At 49.8% G+C, this 17,219-nt stretch overlaps 1 protein-coding gene across 12 annotated transcripts in view; it reads left to right on the top strand.

Annotated features, from left to right (window-relative positions):
- RBFOX2 (RNA binding protein, fox-1 homolog (C. elegans) 2) overlaps positions 1-16,360 on the top strand; it is a 168,766-nt gene extending 152,406 nt beyond the window's left edge. For 8 of the 12 annotated variants that reach the window (XM_012735300.1, XM_012735294.1, XM_004675698.2 and 5 more), the window contains 4 exons: positions 561-600; positions 9,057-9,145; positions 9,559-9,631; positions 11,153-11,357. In XM_012735300.1, the coding sequence (XP_012590754.1) occupies positions 561-600; positions 9,057-9,145; positions 9,559-9,631; positions 11,153-11,197 (247 nt within the window). In that variant the 3' untranslated portion in view covers positions 11,198-11,357. Of the gene's footprint in view, positions 1-560; positions 601-9,056; positions 9,146-9,558; positions 9,632-11,152 lie in introns of all 12 variants that reach the window. The other 4 variants (XM_012735297.1, XM_012735296.1, XM_004675699.2 and 1 more) reach the window with 2 other exon arrangements.
- The last annotated feature ends 859 nt before the right edge of the window (positions 16,361-17,219 follow it).

Below are 17,219 nucleotides of genomic sequence, written 5' to 3' on the forward strand. Positions count from 1 at the left end.
TACTGTATCACCATAGAATTGAAAACAAAATACTAAACATCATTTGAAACTGTATTTTGCATATAATCCTGCCCGAATAGCATTCTTTGGGGTCATTTTTCTCACGTTAAATTCCTCTCCATGTCCCTGCCTGTGCACACTTGCAGACACACACACACACACACACACACACACACACACATCCCTTTGGAAGCCCTGTAAAGATAAATTCCCTTCTAGGGCGAGGGAATTACGTAGGCATAAAATGTTGATGCCTCCACTCAGAAACTTTCAGTAGCCACATTAGGCCCTCTGGGAATGCTCTTCATTAACGGCTTAGTCTTGATTACCAGTGCCCAGTGGTTGGTCTGGTTTTGCATTCCTTCCCTCCTTGCATGAGCGGAGCTGAGGATGGTGCGTGCGCACCTGCCCGCTTCGCGCACTGCCGTCGCCGCGCCCGGCCGCACGTGTCCATACATCACCTGCCCGTAGCGCGCATGTGCATGCTGCCGTCCTCAATAACCGGAATGTGTTTCTGTTCTTTTGTTTTTTGTTTTTGTTTTTGTGTGGATTTTCTGCAGTGTGGTTTACCAGGACGGATTTTACGGTGCTGACCTCTATGTAAGTACACACACTGGGGCCTTCTGGACCCCACCCCCTGACAAGCCAGCCTTTTTTTTTCTGTTTCTTTGGTTTGGTTTGGTTTATTTTTGTTTTGTTTTGTTTTGAATATAATTTATTTAATTTTTATTTTCTTTTTCCTTGTGGATATATATATTTATATATTTAAGAATGCAAGCATGCTTCTCTGCCACTGCGCTTGCCCCTGGGTGCAAAAACTAAGCCTTTGGGTTTCCTAATCATTGCTAGTCAGTCTACTGGACATATTCTTTTCCCTTCCCTACACCCACAAATGTTCCGTGTATCACTGATATACTCATGAGATGATCAGCAGGTTTAAAGTCTCCTACGCCTGTCGCGTCATGTGCATACCTAAGTAACAGGACTAGCTTAGCCTTAAACCAGCTCTTTCCCTTTTCTGCTTTTCTTCTCATTTCACATCCCTCTCAAGATCATTAGAACTTCGGTTGATGTAAATGACAGTAACCTTTCTAAAGTGTGTGTTTTCCCATTTTATATGTTCTGGAAGAGTATCATCTTGTGAAAGTGAAGTAAGGGACTGAAGGATGGGTGGGTAGTATTGAGAGGGAAAGCAGGTCTTCAGTGCAGGGTGGGGGGGGGTGGCCTTTCTTTAGCCCCAGGTCCAAGGCCAGTGGGCCCCTCAGTAAGAGCCCTCTAGAGGGCAATGAGGGGCATAACTGGCCACCTCAGCCCTTACAAACAGGTCCGACTGGCACGTAAGAGTGTCAACTCAGTCAGCCATGATAAGATGTATTCATTGTTGAAATGACTGTCAAAGTTTCTGAGTTTTAAAGCCTCCTATTGAAACGTTTCTAAATGACCTTTTTTTTATTTTTTTAATGCAAGCTTGGTCTGACCACCCAAATCATTAAAAACAATTTTGTAAAAACAAATTGTCAGCATGAGATTATTCCTTCGGCATAGGTTAGAATTGTCTGGAAATGCTTTCTTCACCTTCCCCAAGTCAACAAAGGTGTCTTTTTTTTTTTTTTTTTTTAATTATATCCCCACTTCACCAGAGAGTCTCTGGAAGTCTAAAAACACAACTACAGCACTTTAAGACCCTACTGCAGGGCCTGGAGACAGGGACAGGCAGGTCTCTGAGACACTGTAGGGGATGCCACACACCAGTCCTGTTCCAGGTAGACTGTTAAGGTATGCTGTAACTTAACATGTTCCAGGTAGACCATTAAGGTATGCTGTAACTTAACAGCGGTCTAGGGGAACCTCAGTTATGGCTTGGTCTTGCTCTCACTTGTAGATCTGTTTCTTAGAGAGATTGTGCCTTAACTAAAATTACCTAATGTTTGCTTGGACACTCAAAAACCCCAACAAGTCCATATTTCATTGCTTCTCTTAACACTTTAATTAAAATCCATGTTCTTCCTTAGAAGGTTCTCTAGAAATAATGAAAGATCTTTTTTCCTATGCTCACAGTGAAAGCTGAGAGTGGAGGAAATGTACCTATTTCACACCAAATGGCATATTTCTGAGCCGATATGTTTAAACGTGGAGCCTGTGCATTCTCCCACATGTGTGTCTGTTTCCTCATGACTCATCTTTATGTTGTTTGTTTTTTTAAATATTTGCTCTATAAGAGCATGCTTTTGCGTTTGAATTACTGCCTACGTCAGTTGTTATTTTTCTCTAATATCTGTCTTATTCGGGGGTTTTGTTAATGTGGCCTATCTCTGCTTTATTAAGATTTGTCTATTTCTACCTTGTCAGCCAGCCAAATACTTGCTTTCATTTTCTTAGTTCACTAAAGGTGATTTTATTAAGAGAGGTGTTTTTTTGGGTTTTTCTTGTTTGTTTTTGTACTTGTTGAAAAATGATCTTCTTCTTCTTTTTTTTTAATCCACACTGGGTCATTTTATCAACAAACTAAACAGCAGTAGTTCAGTGACCTTGCTGAAAACCATTTGATCCATCAGTGGTCTTTGATGAAAAAAATTTATAGTAACGTAACTAGCCTTCCTTAGTCCCTGTTAAAGCAGTGAGAGGAAAAGTTGGTCACTAGTGCTGAAATAATATCTGAACCCACTGACAAAAGTACATTATGAGGTGACTTTTGAACTAGGCCTAATATAACTGTAACTTTTAAAACTCCATATTCCCCACTCCATGTGAGCGAGCAAAGGATGCTCTTTAAAAATGTGCAAAAAAAAAAAAAACTCTGTACCTTGAATTTGTTCTGCTTCCTCTGTACTGTCTCCCATCTCTGGAAGTCTACCAGTACATATTTACTTGCTTCCTCAAGTAGAGGTCAGGCAAAGAAGAAAGTTTGTGCCCACACAAACAGAACTGGAAGAGATGACTTGAGGGATAAGAGTTTTAAGTTGCTGGTTTTGTTTAAGTTCTATTCTTTTAGAATATTTGATTGTAGCGGTTTTTAAAATCTCATTCCTCTTCCATTCTTAGGCTGTACCTGCCCCTGCTAGCCGTTTTCTTCCTGCTTTTCTAAGGGCACATTCCTCTCTGGAAACCTGATCTCACTGGGTGTCACTCACAGACCCACTGGGCCAGACTGAGAGTGTGGCAGATAGGGGCCCAGGCATCCCCTGACTCCCTCGCATGCGCCAGTGGGAAAGGCACAGTTCACCCTACTCACTTTTCACATGGGGGTCACAGACTGTTCCGAGTCCTTGTCCTGTGAAAAGCATGCTTGCATCCAAAGGAAAGAAAAGGCTGGTGGCCCCTCGGCGGGCTTGTTGTATGATTGTTTTCCTTCCACAGCTGTGTTTTTGAACTGCTCTTCCTGTGTTCTGTTATAGAATAGTCTTACAGGAACCAATCATTAGCGCTAAAATACCTCAGGTAGGAGTGCCAGTGTGACCTGCCAATCAATCAGATTGTGGATTGCAGTGAAAAAAATTGAATTATACTAACCATTCCAGCTCCACATTAGAGATGGGAACAGAGGCTTTTTTGGACAATCAAGACTTGTGAGCGTGTGATCTAAGCCCTGCCACAGCAGCAGCGCACACAGGCCAGCCCCACCCGAGGGCGTGTCCTTCTAAATGAAGCGCTGCCCACCACTGGGCACCCCTGCACCGCCCCTTCCACTTTCTCTGTCCCGCTAATCCATAGTGTTGAAGCTGCTCTTTTCTATTTGGCAACCACAGCAGATGCTTCCTACCATGAAAGTGAGAATGGGGGGTGAGGGGGTTGAATCTGTCCTGGGGGACCCCACCCCCCGCCAGATCGGGTCCAGCAGTGAAGTCCTGGGAGGGATGGGACTGTGCTGCTATCTGAGTGTGAAGCTGCCTTACAGATCCAGACATAGTGGGACCCTAAACACATGCACGTCCCTCTTTTCCTGTCACCTTAAAAGTTCAGTAAGTTCCTTTGGGTGACATTGCACACCACTAGGTTTGCCAGTACCCACACCCTGGGGAGAAGACAGCCCAGGGCTTCTCACAGCTCAGTGAGTTTATTATGGGGCTACATGGGGAGATTCTGGGAATGAACTAATCTGGAAGAGTGAATAGTGGCGTGCTTGAAAGTTGAAACTCATTAAAGATTACTTTTCCTTTATAGAAGAGAGCAAATGGATCATAACACGTTCTTCCCTTAACCCCCGTTATAAATAATAATAAGACCAATTTTAAATACTTAAAAAATTTTTTCATGACAGTCTCAAAGTATATGGGTCCCTCAATCAAAAGCATCATAACAGTAATTACTGTGAATCCTTGTATTCACGACTCTCTTTCTACATATTAATTAGAATGTGCTAGCTGCCACCTAAGAACTGTGAGTTCTCTGCGGCACCCCTCAACGAGGGCGACCCAGGGCAGTGGCTTTCACTGGAATGGGAAGGCAGAGAGGGGAAGAGGGAATTGGAATCCTGTAGGGGACAAATAAAGTGTGTCCCAGAGGCACAGCAGCAAATTCAAGCTATTTGGAGCAGTCCCCTGGTCTGCTGTGGTGACTGGACGCCTCATATACACCCCACGCCTGATCAGTGTACACACCACACACAGCCCACATGCAGGGAATAAGCTTCCATTCTGTTCGCTGGTCTTGAAATACACACTCTTTTCAGTGTCACATGATGTCATTGTCTTCCAAGTAGAATGAAGGTGTCTTGACATCACATGCTCACCAAAGTCCTGTTTTAATGTAAACCTAAAACAAAATTATCATAAAATTAAAGCCTAGGTTAAAATCGAGCTGAGGGGTAAATCTGCCAGTTCAAAGTGAGGCGAGCAGACATGCAGACTGAGGTCAGACACAGAAGGCAGGCCTTGCAGAGCTAGCTTAAAACAGCAACAGCATAGTGCAAAACAGTCAGGTGTGGCATCCACTTAGTTAGCTCATGAGTCAGATCCAGAGTGGAATAGAAAATCCCTAGGGGATGACATTAGTCTTGGAAAACAGACTTTAACTACACAAGGATCTGAAAGGTAGCAGCATTTTCCTTTGAAAAAGCTGGAAGTCAAAAGCAGGGATGTGTTATGGACGTGTGAAAAGGTACAGCACTTAGACACAGGAAGTACTCCAGAGAAGCACCCGGTCAGGACTAGTGGGTGTGGACGGGGGCGCGCCCCCAGCGAGTGATGCGGGCCAGAGGTGGGCAGGGGCAAGGAGCAGCAGCCACTTAGAATGGCTTACCCAGGGGTCAGAGGTCGTCGTCCTTAAAGGGGGGTGGGTATGTCGGGGTCTCAGGCTTAGCTGTGCCAAATTTACCCAGCTGTCAGGATTCCAAAAAGCTGTCCGTGTGCGCTCCTACATTAGGGTGTGCTGTGGCCATGCTAATCCCCATTTTTTGTTTTATTTCAAATCACACACAGATAGAATCTGCAAACTGCTTCAGATCAAACAGGTCTGATTGTGTGTAAATACATTATGTCCTTTTTAATTTTTATTATTAATGGTTGCTTCAGTTTTGCATCAGTGCATGGTTAAAAGCAATACACATCAGCTATTTCATGACTTCATATCTCCAAATGAATTATTTCTCCTCTTTTTTTGTTTGTTTGTTTGTGCAGTCAGCTGAAGAAATGTTAACATCTCACTCTAAATCTCTCAGTGGAGTCTCTGTTCCCTTCTCTGATATAACAGATGGGTTACTGCTTGTTATAATTATTAACATTGTGGTGTGGGCCAGGGCTAGGGTGGGCAAGATTGACTATTTCTTTGGGCTGGGGAGGGCCAGTTGTTAGGGTCTGGAATGTTAACTCAAGTGGTGACTGACTGTTTCCGTAATACCAGGTCGTTGTGGCTGCACGCTCTAGTAATTGAGGCTGTGTACTTCACCGAGCTTGTGGTAGAGCCTAGGGCAAACCGCTGTCCCAAGAGAATGCTGGGATAGATAGCGTTAGCCGATACGAGTCTGAACGTGGTGATTTTGCTGGTTGTTTTAGCTCCAGATGTTGGCATGCTTAGTTTTTAATGTGATTAATAAATGTGGCGCCACCCCCTCCCCACGCCTGAACCCCCTGTCTCTCCTGCCCCTTCCCTACCTTTGTTCTTCTGAAAACCTTAAACAGTAATGAAAACCTTGGTGTTTCAAACTGCACTTTGTTCTCATGTTCTAGAAAAGCCTTCAGATTTGCTAGTAGAAATGAAAGTGGGGAAACCTGCTTCTCAGTCTGCAATGTTGCTGCCCTCTGAAATCCAGGGGGGATGAATAAATATATCCAAACTTTCCTTGCCTTATATTTGGTGGTAGATTTTGTCCAATCACCATTTAAAAGCGACAGACGCAAGTAATGTCTTTGGAGTATAATTCAGGGTCTGCAGTTTAACCTTTCTGATTTGAGGGTGGCCATCAGTTAGCAAGGAGAGGGCTGGCAGGTGACCCGTCGCCCAGCACAGCCTGTCCTGCAGCTCCGCTGTCGTGCTGTCACTGTAGAGAAGTCCTTTGGAAATACTGTGTGCGGCTGTTTTTGTTGAAGAGACCATCGCTGCCGTTCGCGTTAGTGCTGTCCTTCCCAAGCCACTGGCTGCCAGCGGTGCGCCTGCCCTTTCTCGTGAGTTGCAGAGGCAGCCAGCCTCCTCACAGCCAGGCTCCAGGCACTTCACAGAGGAGACCATCGTGAGCGGGTGGTCTCCATTTCCTTCTGCTTTGGAAGGAAGCCTCTTTCCCATGGTCAGCATCATTTTGAACTGTTTTGTTAACAGTACAACACAGTTCCAAGATCATCAAGGTTGTCTTGGCTTCTCACAGGCTGAGCAAAGTGAAGAAAGCGGCTCCGTTGGTAACCTTCTCTGGAACGCGGGCCACGCAGTGCAAACGCTGGTCTGCTGCCACCCGGCTGAGTGTCTTCTGGGCCTGAGGATACCTCCAGGAAAATGTTCACCGCTGACCTATTTTTGAGAAGTTGAGGCTTTAAATGTGTTACTCAGTTAGACATCAGTTCGGCTTTAACTGCTTTTATTACCTTGACTTTTCCAATGGTAAAGACTTTGCAGGGTTCGGGGAGGGCTAAAGAGACCAGCTGCATTGTGCCTGTCTACCCTCGTGCCTGTCTACCCGTTACCCTTGTTTACAGAGAAGTCGACTCAAGACTCCCATCCCACACTCACATTCTAAACCTGGGGCAGGCCACAATTATCATGGAAAAGTGAACCTTCATTTACAGCTTGAAAGTTTGCTATAATAATGAGCTCGTACTTCAATAAAGTATTAACAGCTTCATTGCCTCTTTAGAAGTTTGAAAAGAAAAAAGAAGGAAAGGAGATGCAGTTTGTAGAGCCATGAATGGAGCAGCCGTCAGGCCTGGGCTCGCAGCCCGGCCCCCGCCAGTCCAACCTGCCCGGCCCAGACCTGGCGAAGGCAGCGCAGAGGTGGCCGTCACAGACAGCCCCTGAGGCCTTCCTGCTGCCGCGGTCCCGCCGTGCATGAGGTTAATGAGAACTTTATTTATATGAGCAGCTATCGAAAAGCTGGAGTTGAGAAAAAATACTTGAAGAATAAAGAGTAACACCCACTGAAAACGCAAAAGGGACTTGTTTTTAAATGTACAGATAAACTATTTCTGATGACTTCGAGGAGCATAAATTGAAATTTACCCCATGATGCAGGTTGCTCTTTGAGAGAAGCATGAATTATATAAGAAGAAGCAAAAAACTTAGAAGCTCCTAAGAAGCTAAGGTATTTTCAAAATAAGATCTGAACAGAAATAAAAGCATCGAGCTGGAAGCTGCCTGAATCAGATGACTAACAAGAACCACATTCAGGAGTCCTTGTTTTCTAGCCTCAGAAATAACCCAGAAGTAAATTTGCAATTTGTTTGTAGATTTAGCAAAAATTCAGCATTTAAAGGAAATCAGGAAGCTTTGGTGACCCTTGAGGATGGATTTGCATGACACAGGCGTGAGCTGTGCTGCGCGGGACAGCGGTGTCCGGGTGGACGGTTGGACGCAGTCACATTTGATCAGGAAGAAAACCATGACACAAAGCCGTGCCTGAGTTTGATGCAGGTGAAATAATAGGTGGATTCTAGAAGAATCAAGAAAAAAGAGGAAAAGTAGAACTTGCCACTTTTCAGAATAGCTGTGGCATCTGTTGTAATTGCTTTTGAAGTACTCGATGAAGAAGTACTTGCCGCCAGCAGGGAACACCTTGTGCGTGTTTGGCTCGTCTAAACTGAGGAGACATCGCACACGGGGGTGTGTGACAGGCTGTACACAGAGCCCGTTGCCAGCCCTGGAAGGAAAAGCTGCAGTCAGCCAGCCTGGTGTGAGACCAGCATGCGTAGGCGCAGATCCCAGTTCTGCGGGGAGGAAGATACGGGCTGGTAACCTCGGGCAGGAGGCACCTGGCCTCTTCAGGGACTAGAGTCAGTCTCCACAGCTGTGTGCCTTCTGTGCGAAGGACCAAGTGGCCAGTGTTTTTGCCTTTATGAGCCATGTGGTCTCTGTGGCAGTTTTCAAGAGCAAGCAGCAGGCTGCATGGGCAGGCTGGGGCTTGCCAACCCCTGATCTTCACTCAGCTTCTATCTGGCTATTGCCTGGCTCTCCCCGCCTCTGGGCAGGGGTGTGAGGCGCCCCAGGGGCCCTTTCTTTTCCCTACTGCCCTCTCCTATGCTCTTGAGCACCACACGCAGAAGTCAGTGCAGCTGAATGTGATGGGCTGTCCTTACTTTACACTTCCTGTCCAGCAAACCCAGTTCCCAGCTTCCCCGTAAATATTTTCTCTCATGAAAGTTCCAGGCTGTAAAGATAAGCCGCAAAGTTATCTTCAGTTCTTAAATTTGAGAGTGGGCACTGTATCTGTCACAAACTGGAAAGTAGATCCGCGTGGTGAGGTTTCATTTTGTGCCAGAGGAATAACATGCAGACAGATGCAGTTTGAAACACCCTCTCCCCACATGTGTGTCTGTGTTGGCGTCTGTTCCTGTGTCTGTGTGTCTGTGTGTGGGTGGGCGCTGTCCCTTGTCCGGGGGGGAGAGGTATCTGTAAGTCAGTTCTCTTCTCTCCTGTAGGGTGGATATGCAGCCTACAGATACGCACAGCCTGCTACTGCAACCGCAGCCACAGCCGCTGCAGCTGCCGCTGCCGCTTACAGCGACGGGTACGTACCAGGAGCCCCGCGCCGCCTCCTGGCTCCGATTCCCGGCCGGCATGTGGCCCGCAGGCTGTCTGAATCCTGGGCTCCTAGTGGGCTCCTAGTGGCCTCCTAGTGGCCTCCTAGTGGCCTCCTAGTGGGCCTGGCCGGGGCGTGGCCCCTCGGGCGCTCTGGCTCTTGTTGCTTTTCGGGTTTACAAAGCCAGCCGCCTGCCTCCCATCTCCGACTCCATTCTTTCCCATTTTGCAGAAGTCTTCAGAACTACTGCCATAAGGAGTAGAAATGGAAAGTTGTTTTCCATTCTGCCATTTCCTAGTAACAGCCCATGGCCCAGCTTCTTACAAGTGCTTAGTGTCGGTCCTGGGCTCCTAGCGGGAACACGCTGTTGGTCTCTCCCTGACTGTATCTCTTCTTTCCAGTTACGGCAGGGTGTACACAGCCGACCCCTACCATGCCCTTGCCCCTGCCGCTAGCTATGGAGTTGGCGCTGTGGTGAGTATATGCACCCCGTAAACAGACAAGTGTGCCATCTAGATTTCACTTACAGGCCGAAATAGATGTAGGGAGATAAGAAATTCAGCCCTTCTCCTTTTGCTGAAGTAGAAAGCCATCCAGGACTGTCTGGAATTGTGTCACCCTCTTGTTCTGTGTGCCTCAGAGTGAGCCACATGGCCTGGTGTGAGCAGTGACAGTCACCCTGGGTGACACCATCAGCCAGAGAGAGAGGGGCAGCAGCTTGATGCCGGGGGTCAGCCAGACGTAGACCCACGGCCATGGCCTTGCCAGTGAATTGTGCTCTTGTTGACGGAGGTAGCATAGACTCAGGGCACTTTCCACTTCACAGTCAGCTTTTCAAAATAGTTCGTGTGTCTGAGACTCGAGTGCAGGTGCCAAAGGCTGTCCCTGCTGTTCCTGAGCCTTCTGGTGGGTCGTGCTGGCATTGCGAGTGAGTGCTTTACCAAGACACTTTATCGGTGACATTTGCAGTAAAATTTGGTATTTTCAGAGAGGTATCGAAAAATTCTATAGAATTCTATAGAAGATCTATAACCTTCCCCCATCACAACTCAAACCCCTCACTGCGGTTCTTTTTTTTCTTCTAAAAGTACTTATATAGGGAAATTTATATATCCCTTTACATAATTTTAAAATTGTCTTTTTTTTTTTTTTTTTAATAATAACTACAGTTCTTTTAAGTTGGCCTCAGGTCCCAGACCCATAATAGACAGCAGGGGCTGCCCTTCTGCAGCTCCCACCACCAGGTGCCCCCAAAGCCCAACCCTGGCCGCCACACCTGGGGTACAGATGGGTGCCCTAGAGGGCTGACTGACATAGAGACGTAGAGTACAGGGGGAGTCCATCGTTTCTCACGCAGAATTTCTGCTGAGGAAGACTCATGGGAGGAAGTAACGGAAGCCTGAGCGAGCGTGTGTTAGAGCTGAGGCGGAGACCTGCGATGTACAGGCAGTGGCACGGGTGCCTGAGCGGTGCGGGAACCTCGATCCTGCACCTAGAGAATGGCCTGAGGAGATGAGATGGCTGTTCCTGGGAGCCCTAGTGGGAAAAGCAGTAGTGGGCGGTGAGGAAAGACTGGGCGTGAAGCCCACTGGGTGCAGCCTGCCCGCCCGCTCACAGGAAGGGGCATGTCGGCAGGCCCGGGGGTGGGGGGGTTTAAAGCGCATTAGACTCCGCGAGGTGAGAGGTCGGTGCCGGTGTAAGTTCCACTGAGACACGAGAAGAGGGAGACAGCGCGGCCGGGAGCTCGAGTGTCCGTCTGCTGCAGCCGCGACTGTGACACGCGGTGGAGGCGGGTGAGTCAGGCTCCATGCTGCCGCTCCTGGCGGACACGGCCCAGAGGCCGGTCGGCGGCGGCTGGCGGCTCTGGCTGGGCAGCACAGGTCGGCGCCTCGGCAGCTTCCTCAGAAGCTTCTACATCCCGTCTCAGGACGCTTTTCTTCGTTTTTAATGCTCCTCTCGTAATCGTTTAATTATTTCTGTCTTTAATTACTGCAGGCAAGTTTATACCGAGGTGGCTACAGCCGATTTGCCCCCTACTGAAGTGACGTGAGACCCTGCAGATGGGACAGCCCCCCAGTTCATGAGGCCTGGCTATTGCAATATTTACTAGTAGAGGAACTCTATAGCAAGATGAAGAGGAAAACAAACAAACAAAAAAAACACAAAAAAAGAAAGAATACTTTTTTATACCTCACTATGTTCTTTGAATATGTATTTTCCTTTAAATTTCTGCCTTTAATTCTTTTGTTCCAAAGATTGTGCATTTTTTTCTTTTTTTTCCTTTTTTTTTTTTTAACTGTGGTAAAAAAAAAAAATAATGCATTTCCATGTCTGTATGTCCGTGCTTAGCTTATTCTATCAGTCACGGAAGAGGCAGTTACTGAGGAAGGAGAGACACTTAGGAGCCAGGAATTGATCAGAAATCAGCAGACAGAACTACCAAAGTGTGTCTGGTGCTGAGTGGTGGGGTTCAAGCAAGGAGTGGAAGACGTCTTTGTGCAACAGGATATCTTCTGGTCTTCTGAGTTTCTGGTCTTTGGCAGGCAATTCTGATTGGCTGTGGCTGGAATCCACATGCTGATAGCTGATAGGAATTTGTGCTTGCAAAAGCAGGAGAATTAAAAGGACAGTTCCTCTCCTCTTCCCTCCTGCCTTCATCCTTTTCACAATCATCTTACACACATAGTCTGAGACAGTCGGCATGGTTTTGGAAACTGCAGTATTAATGTTTCCAGACGTGCTCTCAGACTGTGGGTAATAACCCCTCACTAGGAACCCGATCTCAGAATGAACTCTGGAGTATGGAAAAGATTATCCTTTTCTTTCCTGCAACCCCACCATTCCTGCTGGGCATCTTCCCCTTTAATTCAACCACAGCTTCTCTCATCTGTCCTTTGATTAACACCCTGCTCCCATGTCCTCAAGATTCAGGAATTTAGGACCCAGGGACAGAAGAATAAATAGCCAGTGTCCGGATTTCTCCAAGGTATTTGGCCGAGCTTAAGGGTTAGAAATACAAATAAATTGTTGCGAGCCATTGAAGAGCATGAGGAAGTGAAGAGGGATATTAGAGGCTATCTGGCAAGTCACTTGATATTCCTGACCTTCCTCTTGCATCAGAAAAACAATACGAAGTATAAAACATATAATAACGACACTATTGGCAAAAGCTAAAAGCCGTCTAAGGTCCCTGGAAGTTTTGGCAGATGAGGGCAGGCGAAGGCGCTGGGTACTAGCCCCAAAGCCATAGGAACTCCGCCTTCCAGGCCTTCGCGAGCCACTTCTCTGCCTGCGGGCCACTGCCAGCATGGGCATCCCACCCAGCTCGTCATTACCCTCTGAAGACACCCCGCTGACCACTCGGTGCCCCCGCGGGCCCCGCAGTGGCCCCAGCCCTATTGGAAGGAAGGTCCGAAACGGCGAGGGCTAGCGTGTCACCAGGAAGAGGCGTCTGGCGGCCGCAGCGTGAGTCTCTGCCGCCGCCGCCTGGCTTCCTTTCATACTCGTCACCGTGGTTGGGAGAAAGTGTTTCTCTTCTAGATGTTTAACTGGTAAAAACAAGGGTCCTGCAGCATTTCCAAAGCGAAGGTGTTAGAAACAGGAAAGCACGGTCTGGTCGGCTCCCTGTCTAGACACATCGGTACTAGGGTGACCTTCCACCCTGGGGCAGCTGCTGAAGGGAGTAGTTCAGAGACATGGAGCTTCTGGTTTGTTGTGGGTTTGCTTTGTTTTTCCCTCCTGCCTCCACTTGTGTTCTTGACTGATGACTGATTCCAGTCCCTGAATGAAAAGGACTGACATTTGACGGCATCGAGCACTCTGCCAGCAGAATGGTGTGCCTGGGGGGGCTCTGCCTAGGAAGCCCTGAAACACGGGAGCCATCTGGAAAGCTAGCGGCCTCGGTGCGATTCTTAGGCCTCTGGGGAGGAAGGCATAGCATAGCGCAGGGCACTCCAGACCGCCTAGTCCGGGCACCATGTTGAAGGGTTCCCCTCCCCAAGCCAAAGTTTGCTTTGTTGCTGTTAAGACAATTTTTGTTGTATGTATAGAGATATCTTAGTTAGAGGAGTGGAAAGTGGGGTATGGGAACTTCCACGGTTCTAGGGAATGGGGGCAGGGAGGATTCCCCCCCCCCCATTCTTTTGCTTTTGTTTTAAGGGAGAGCTTTTACTGGCTAAAGAAAAGGAAATGAACTTTCTGTCATGTCAAGTCGGGCCAGCCGTACAAAATGGCAAGCCTCTGTTCAGCTGAGACAAGGCCGAATTCTAAATGGTCATATTGGCAGCAGGAGAGAACAGAGGGGTGAGCTTAAGAATTTTCTTTCCTCCAAGCAGAGGAGGGTGGGACAGGGAGGGAGAGCAGCCCCGCAGACCTTGAGAAGAGGCAAAAGCTTGAGCTCGAGGTGCCCTGTCTGCACCTCAGTTCAGCTGGTCTGGCCAAGGACCCCTAGCAAGCTGTGCTTCTGTTGGCTCCGCAGCCCTTCCGGGGTGCTTTTAACTCCGCGCCTCAGCTCCAGACTCTCGGAGGGCCCGGGGAGCTCCTTTAACTCGCATTCTCCGGTTTTCAGTGTCAGCACTGAGTTGGGGCCTCTCAGCAGCACCCAGGTGGGAGACGCCCAACCTCCCCCATCAGCTTTTGAACGCTGAGACTGCAGCCCGAGAGCCCAGGCAGGCTCCTGGCATCCTGCTTAAGTGTGCTGGAGTGAGAAGCAAGCCTGGCCTGCTGTGCTGTGAGCCGGAGAGGGCGCGGTCGGAGTTCTGAGACGCCGGGGCTGGGCCACAGCACGGAGAATCTGCGGCAGCTTTACACAGCCAGTGGCCCCTCCGCCCTAGAAGCCGGTGCCTGTCAGGAGCCTGTACCACCCGCCTCCTGCCCAGAGAGCTGCACTTAGGTCTTTTTTTTCTCAAAATTCCTGGTGTTGCAGAATTCAATTCCCATCAGCCCTGCTCGGCGATTCATCTCTGTCGGGGCTCTGGGGTTTCATTTACTAGGCCCCTGTCCAGCGCTCCAGCCACAGCCACTGCTGAAATGGAGCCAGTTTTACTTCTCGAAAGGAGACTGGGGCTCAGCCGTTATTTTGAGGGAAGCTAGTGCAGGTATTTCCGATAGAAATCAGTGATAGCTTTTCCTCAAAAGCATGACTCCTTGGGCTAAGCCACTGCTAGTTTAGGGCAGGTGAGCCAGGGAGTCACCGCCACACCTGTTGGGAGTGCAGGGACAGGATGGAAGCAACCCCAAGGATCTGCAGGAAGGGCTCGACAGTACCCCCCCCCCCCGCCCCACCTTCCCCCAGCAGGGTGAGGCCAAACATAGGACCATCTGCAGGGTGCTCAGCCCTTGCCAGGAGGGAAAAGGGGAAGCTGAGCTCTCCTCTCGCCAAGTCTGGCTGCTTCTCCGCTGCTTGCAACCCTCTAGCACAGTAACATTTGCAGGATTGCAAATTTTTTCCCCCAGATAAAAGGAGGAAAGGGACTTTGGGGGTGGGGCGGGGAGGGGGTAGTGGTGTTTTAAAAGCATAAGTTACCTGTTTGCACTGTTTTTAAGATAGGTTAAAAAATAGTGGGCAAGGTGATCATCAAACGTAAATTTGTGTGCTTTTATTTTGTCATGCTCTTGAAGATGTTTGACCATTTGTAGTATACACCAGTGAAACTTGATTCTCTGTTGCATAAAACACTTATTCTTTTTTGGAAATGTTACTGTCCGAAAGCTTCTTCCCTGCCTTTTCCTTTTCCTGTGTTCGTCCCTCATCCTTGCTGTACAGATCGATCGATCAGCCAGGGATCAGCCCGGCCACAGCCTGGGGGCTGAGCGGCGTGGGCTCTTGCCCGCGGGCTGGGTCAGAAGCCAGTGCGCAGCCTCTGCTTGAGTGGACGGCCGCCTCTCGGAAGGAGCTCACAGGCCGGGCCGCGGCGGGACGGCACACTCCCGGGGCCCGAGGGTGGCTGCGCTGGAGTGCTGCAGTGGCTGTGGGAGCTGAGTTCTTAGCCATGTTACCGGAACTGTAGCCAGTTACAGTTTACTCAGGAAAACGGTAGATCAATTCAGCCATGGTAGTGCTGGTTGGCAGGGATTGGTAACTGAGAGAACTGCTCATCAGCCAAACGCAAACCTTGCCTTTACAAACCTTACAGGCCGCGGGCGCCGCCCTCCCTCCGCCCGCCCCGCGGCTCAGCTCCCGCTGGCCAGCAGAAAGGGGGCGTCGCTCTCTTTCCTCTCCCCTCCCTCCGCCCCTGTGGCCAACACCAGACTCCCAGGGGCTCCATGAGTTTCTGAATTTTTAGACAGTCGTCTTTTGGTTTGGTTTTCCCGGGGACTGATGAGTGCTCGCAGCGACGTCTCTGCCGTCAGGACTCCCAGCTTAGTCGTTTCCTTGTGTTTTTCTGTTCACAGTATTTTCGTGTGTGTGCGCTTGTTTTGGCAGCTCGTTTTGGCTGTAATATATATCGAGTGATGAATTGATCCTCTTTTTTCCCTAAGGGATATGAATTGTTTTCTTCTTGTGTTTTAATTCTGCTTGTGAATAGCTGGAGCAAACCCGGGGCTGACACACGTAAGCTAGGGCTGCAGAGCGATGAGCGCTGGGGGCCTCGTCCCCACGGGCCGCCCTCCCCGAGCCTCTGAGCTTGCCAGTCCAAATCTTTGCAAGGCTAAAAATGCCACAGAACCTCTCCTCCCCACACCCCTGGCAGGGACGGACCAGCCCTGCGTGCAACGTGCAGTTCTCTGGCCCCTCCATTGCCGTGACAGAACAGGTACCTTTGGGGACAGGGGGCCTCCCGTGGGATGCTTGTGTAGTTGACCACCTCGCCTTCACCCCGCCCCCGGCCCCGGCCCAGACTCACTTCCTGGGACCCCCGAGCTGCTTGCCCAGGGTCCTGTCACCCTGCGAACTCCAGAGAAGCACCCCAGGGCTTTGTGACAGTCTCTGACCCCCTTCTCCTTAAGAATCATATTGTATAGTAGCTTTCAGACCATACAGTATTCATTGGGTTACTCCTATTATTATCAAGTAGCTGGAATTGTGAAGGTCGGAGTAGTTAGATCTTTAGCTTTTATTCCTTATTTTTTTGTATTACTATCCATGTGTATAAATTATTGATCATGTTGCTGGCTTTTATAAACTCTAAGCACAGGAGGGCGCCGCCCCTGCCTCTGCAATGGTAATGAAGCACTGTTTTTAAATAAAAGAGAGAAACACCAGCGTCTGCCTCCTGTGCTCACCCCTCCCTGTTGCCTCTCCCGGAGGCTCACAGGTGCAGGTGGGCTTTGACCCTTTGGGATGGAAAACAGGAGGGGGCCAGGCCCGGTTTCGAGTGCAGGAGCACCCGAGGGCGCCTGGGGGGGGCGTACCCCACTCCAAGGGGGCTGCCTTCGTGCTGGCGCTTCAGCGCGCTTCTCCAGCTGGACGCCCCGGGCTGCCCTCCCCGCACCCCAGAAACAACCCTCACACCCAGCGCCCGCTTGGCCCTCTGAGGTGCAGCCCCACCGGCTGCTGAGCTGGCCGGGGCGCGGGGCCGCCCCGCCCCCGGGCTTCTCTGCGCCAGCGCCCACGCCTCGGCCCCATCCTGCACACCTTGTTTCTTCGCTTCGGGACAGACGGCCCCCTGGCCACCAGGCCCTGTGGTTTTGAGCACCTGCTTAAATCCTGCAGCACATTCTTACAAGCAGTTTGGCGAGGTCCCAGGCCGCCCCTTCCCATCAGACCTCTCCAGTCAGTCTCTGCCCATCCACTCCAGCTTCTTGCTGTTCCCCAGCTGCCTCCCGGCCCCTCCCCGTAGACCTGGCAGCGCCCGTGGGGCAGCGCACGGACCTGTGCTCCATCATCGCACCGCCTTGGGCCGGGCCCTGCACAAAAAGCCCCCCCCCCCCGGTCCCCGCCCTGGGCCAGCTGAGCGGCCGCGGCCCCGGAGCCTGCACCAGCACCTTGCCGGCACTTTGGTTCTGTGCCCTGCTCTGCCCCCACCCCTGCGCCCGTGCACAGTGGCGCCCAGCAGGTATCGCCCAGCTGAGCTCACGCTCGTCAGCTACATCATTTCCTCTCCCCTTGGCCCCGTGAAGT

This window comes from Condylura cristata, unplaced genomic scaffold, assembly GCF_000260355.1.
Source record: "Condylura cristata isolate star-nosed mole 26May11 unplaced genomic scaffold, ConCri1.0 scaffold00004, whole genome shotgun sequence".
In the NCBI taxonomy this organism is placed as follows: Eukaryota; Metazoa; Chordata; class Mammalia; order Eulipotyphla; family Talpidae; genus Condylura; species Condylura cristata.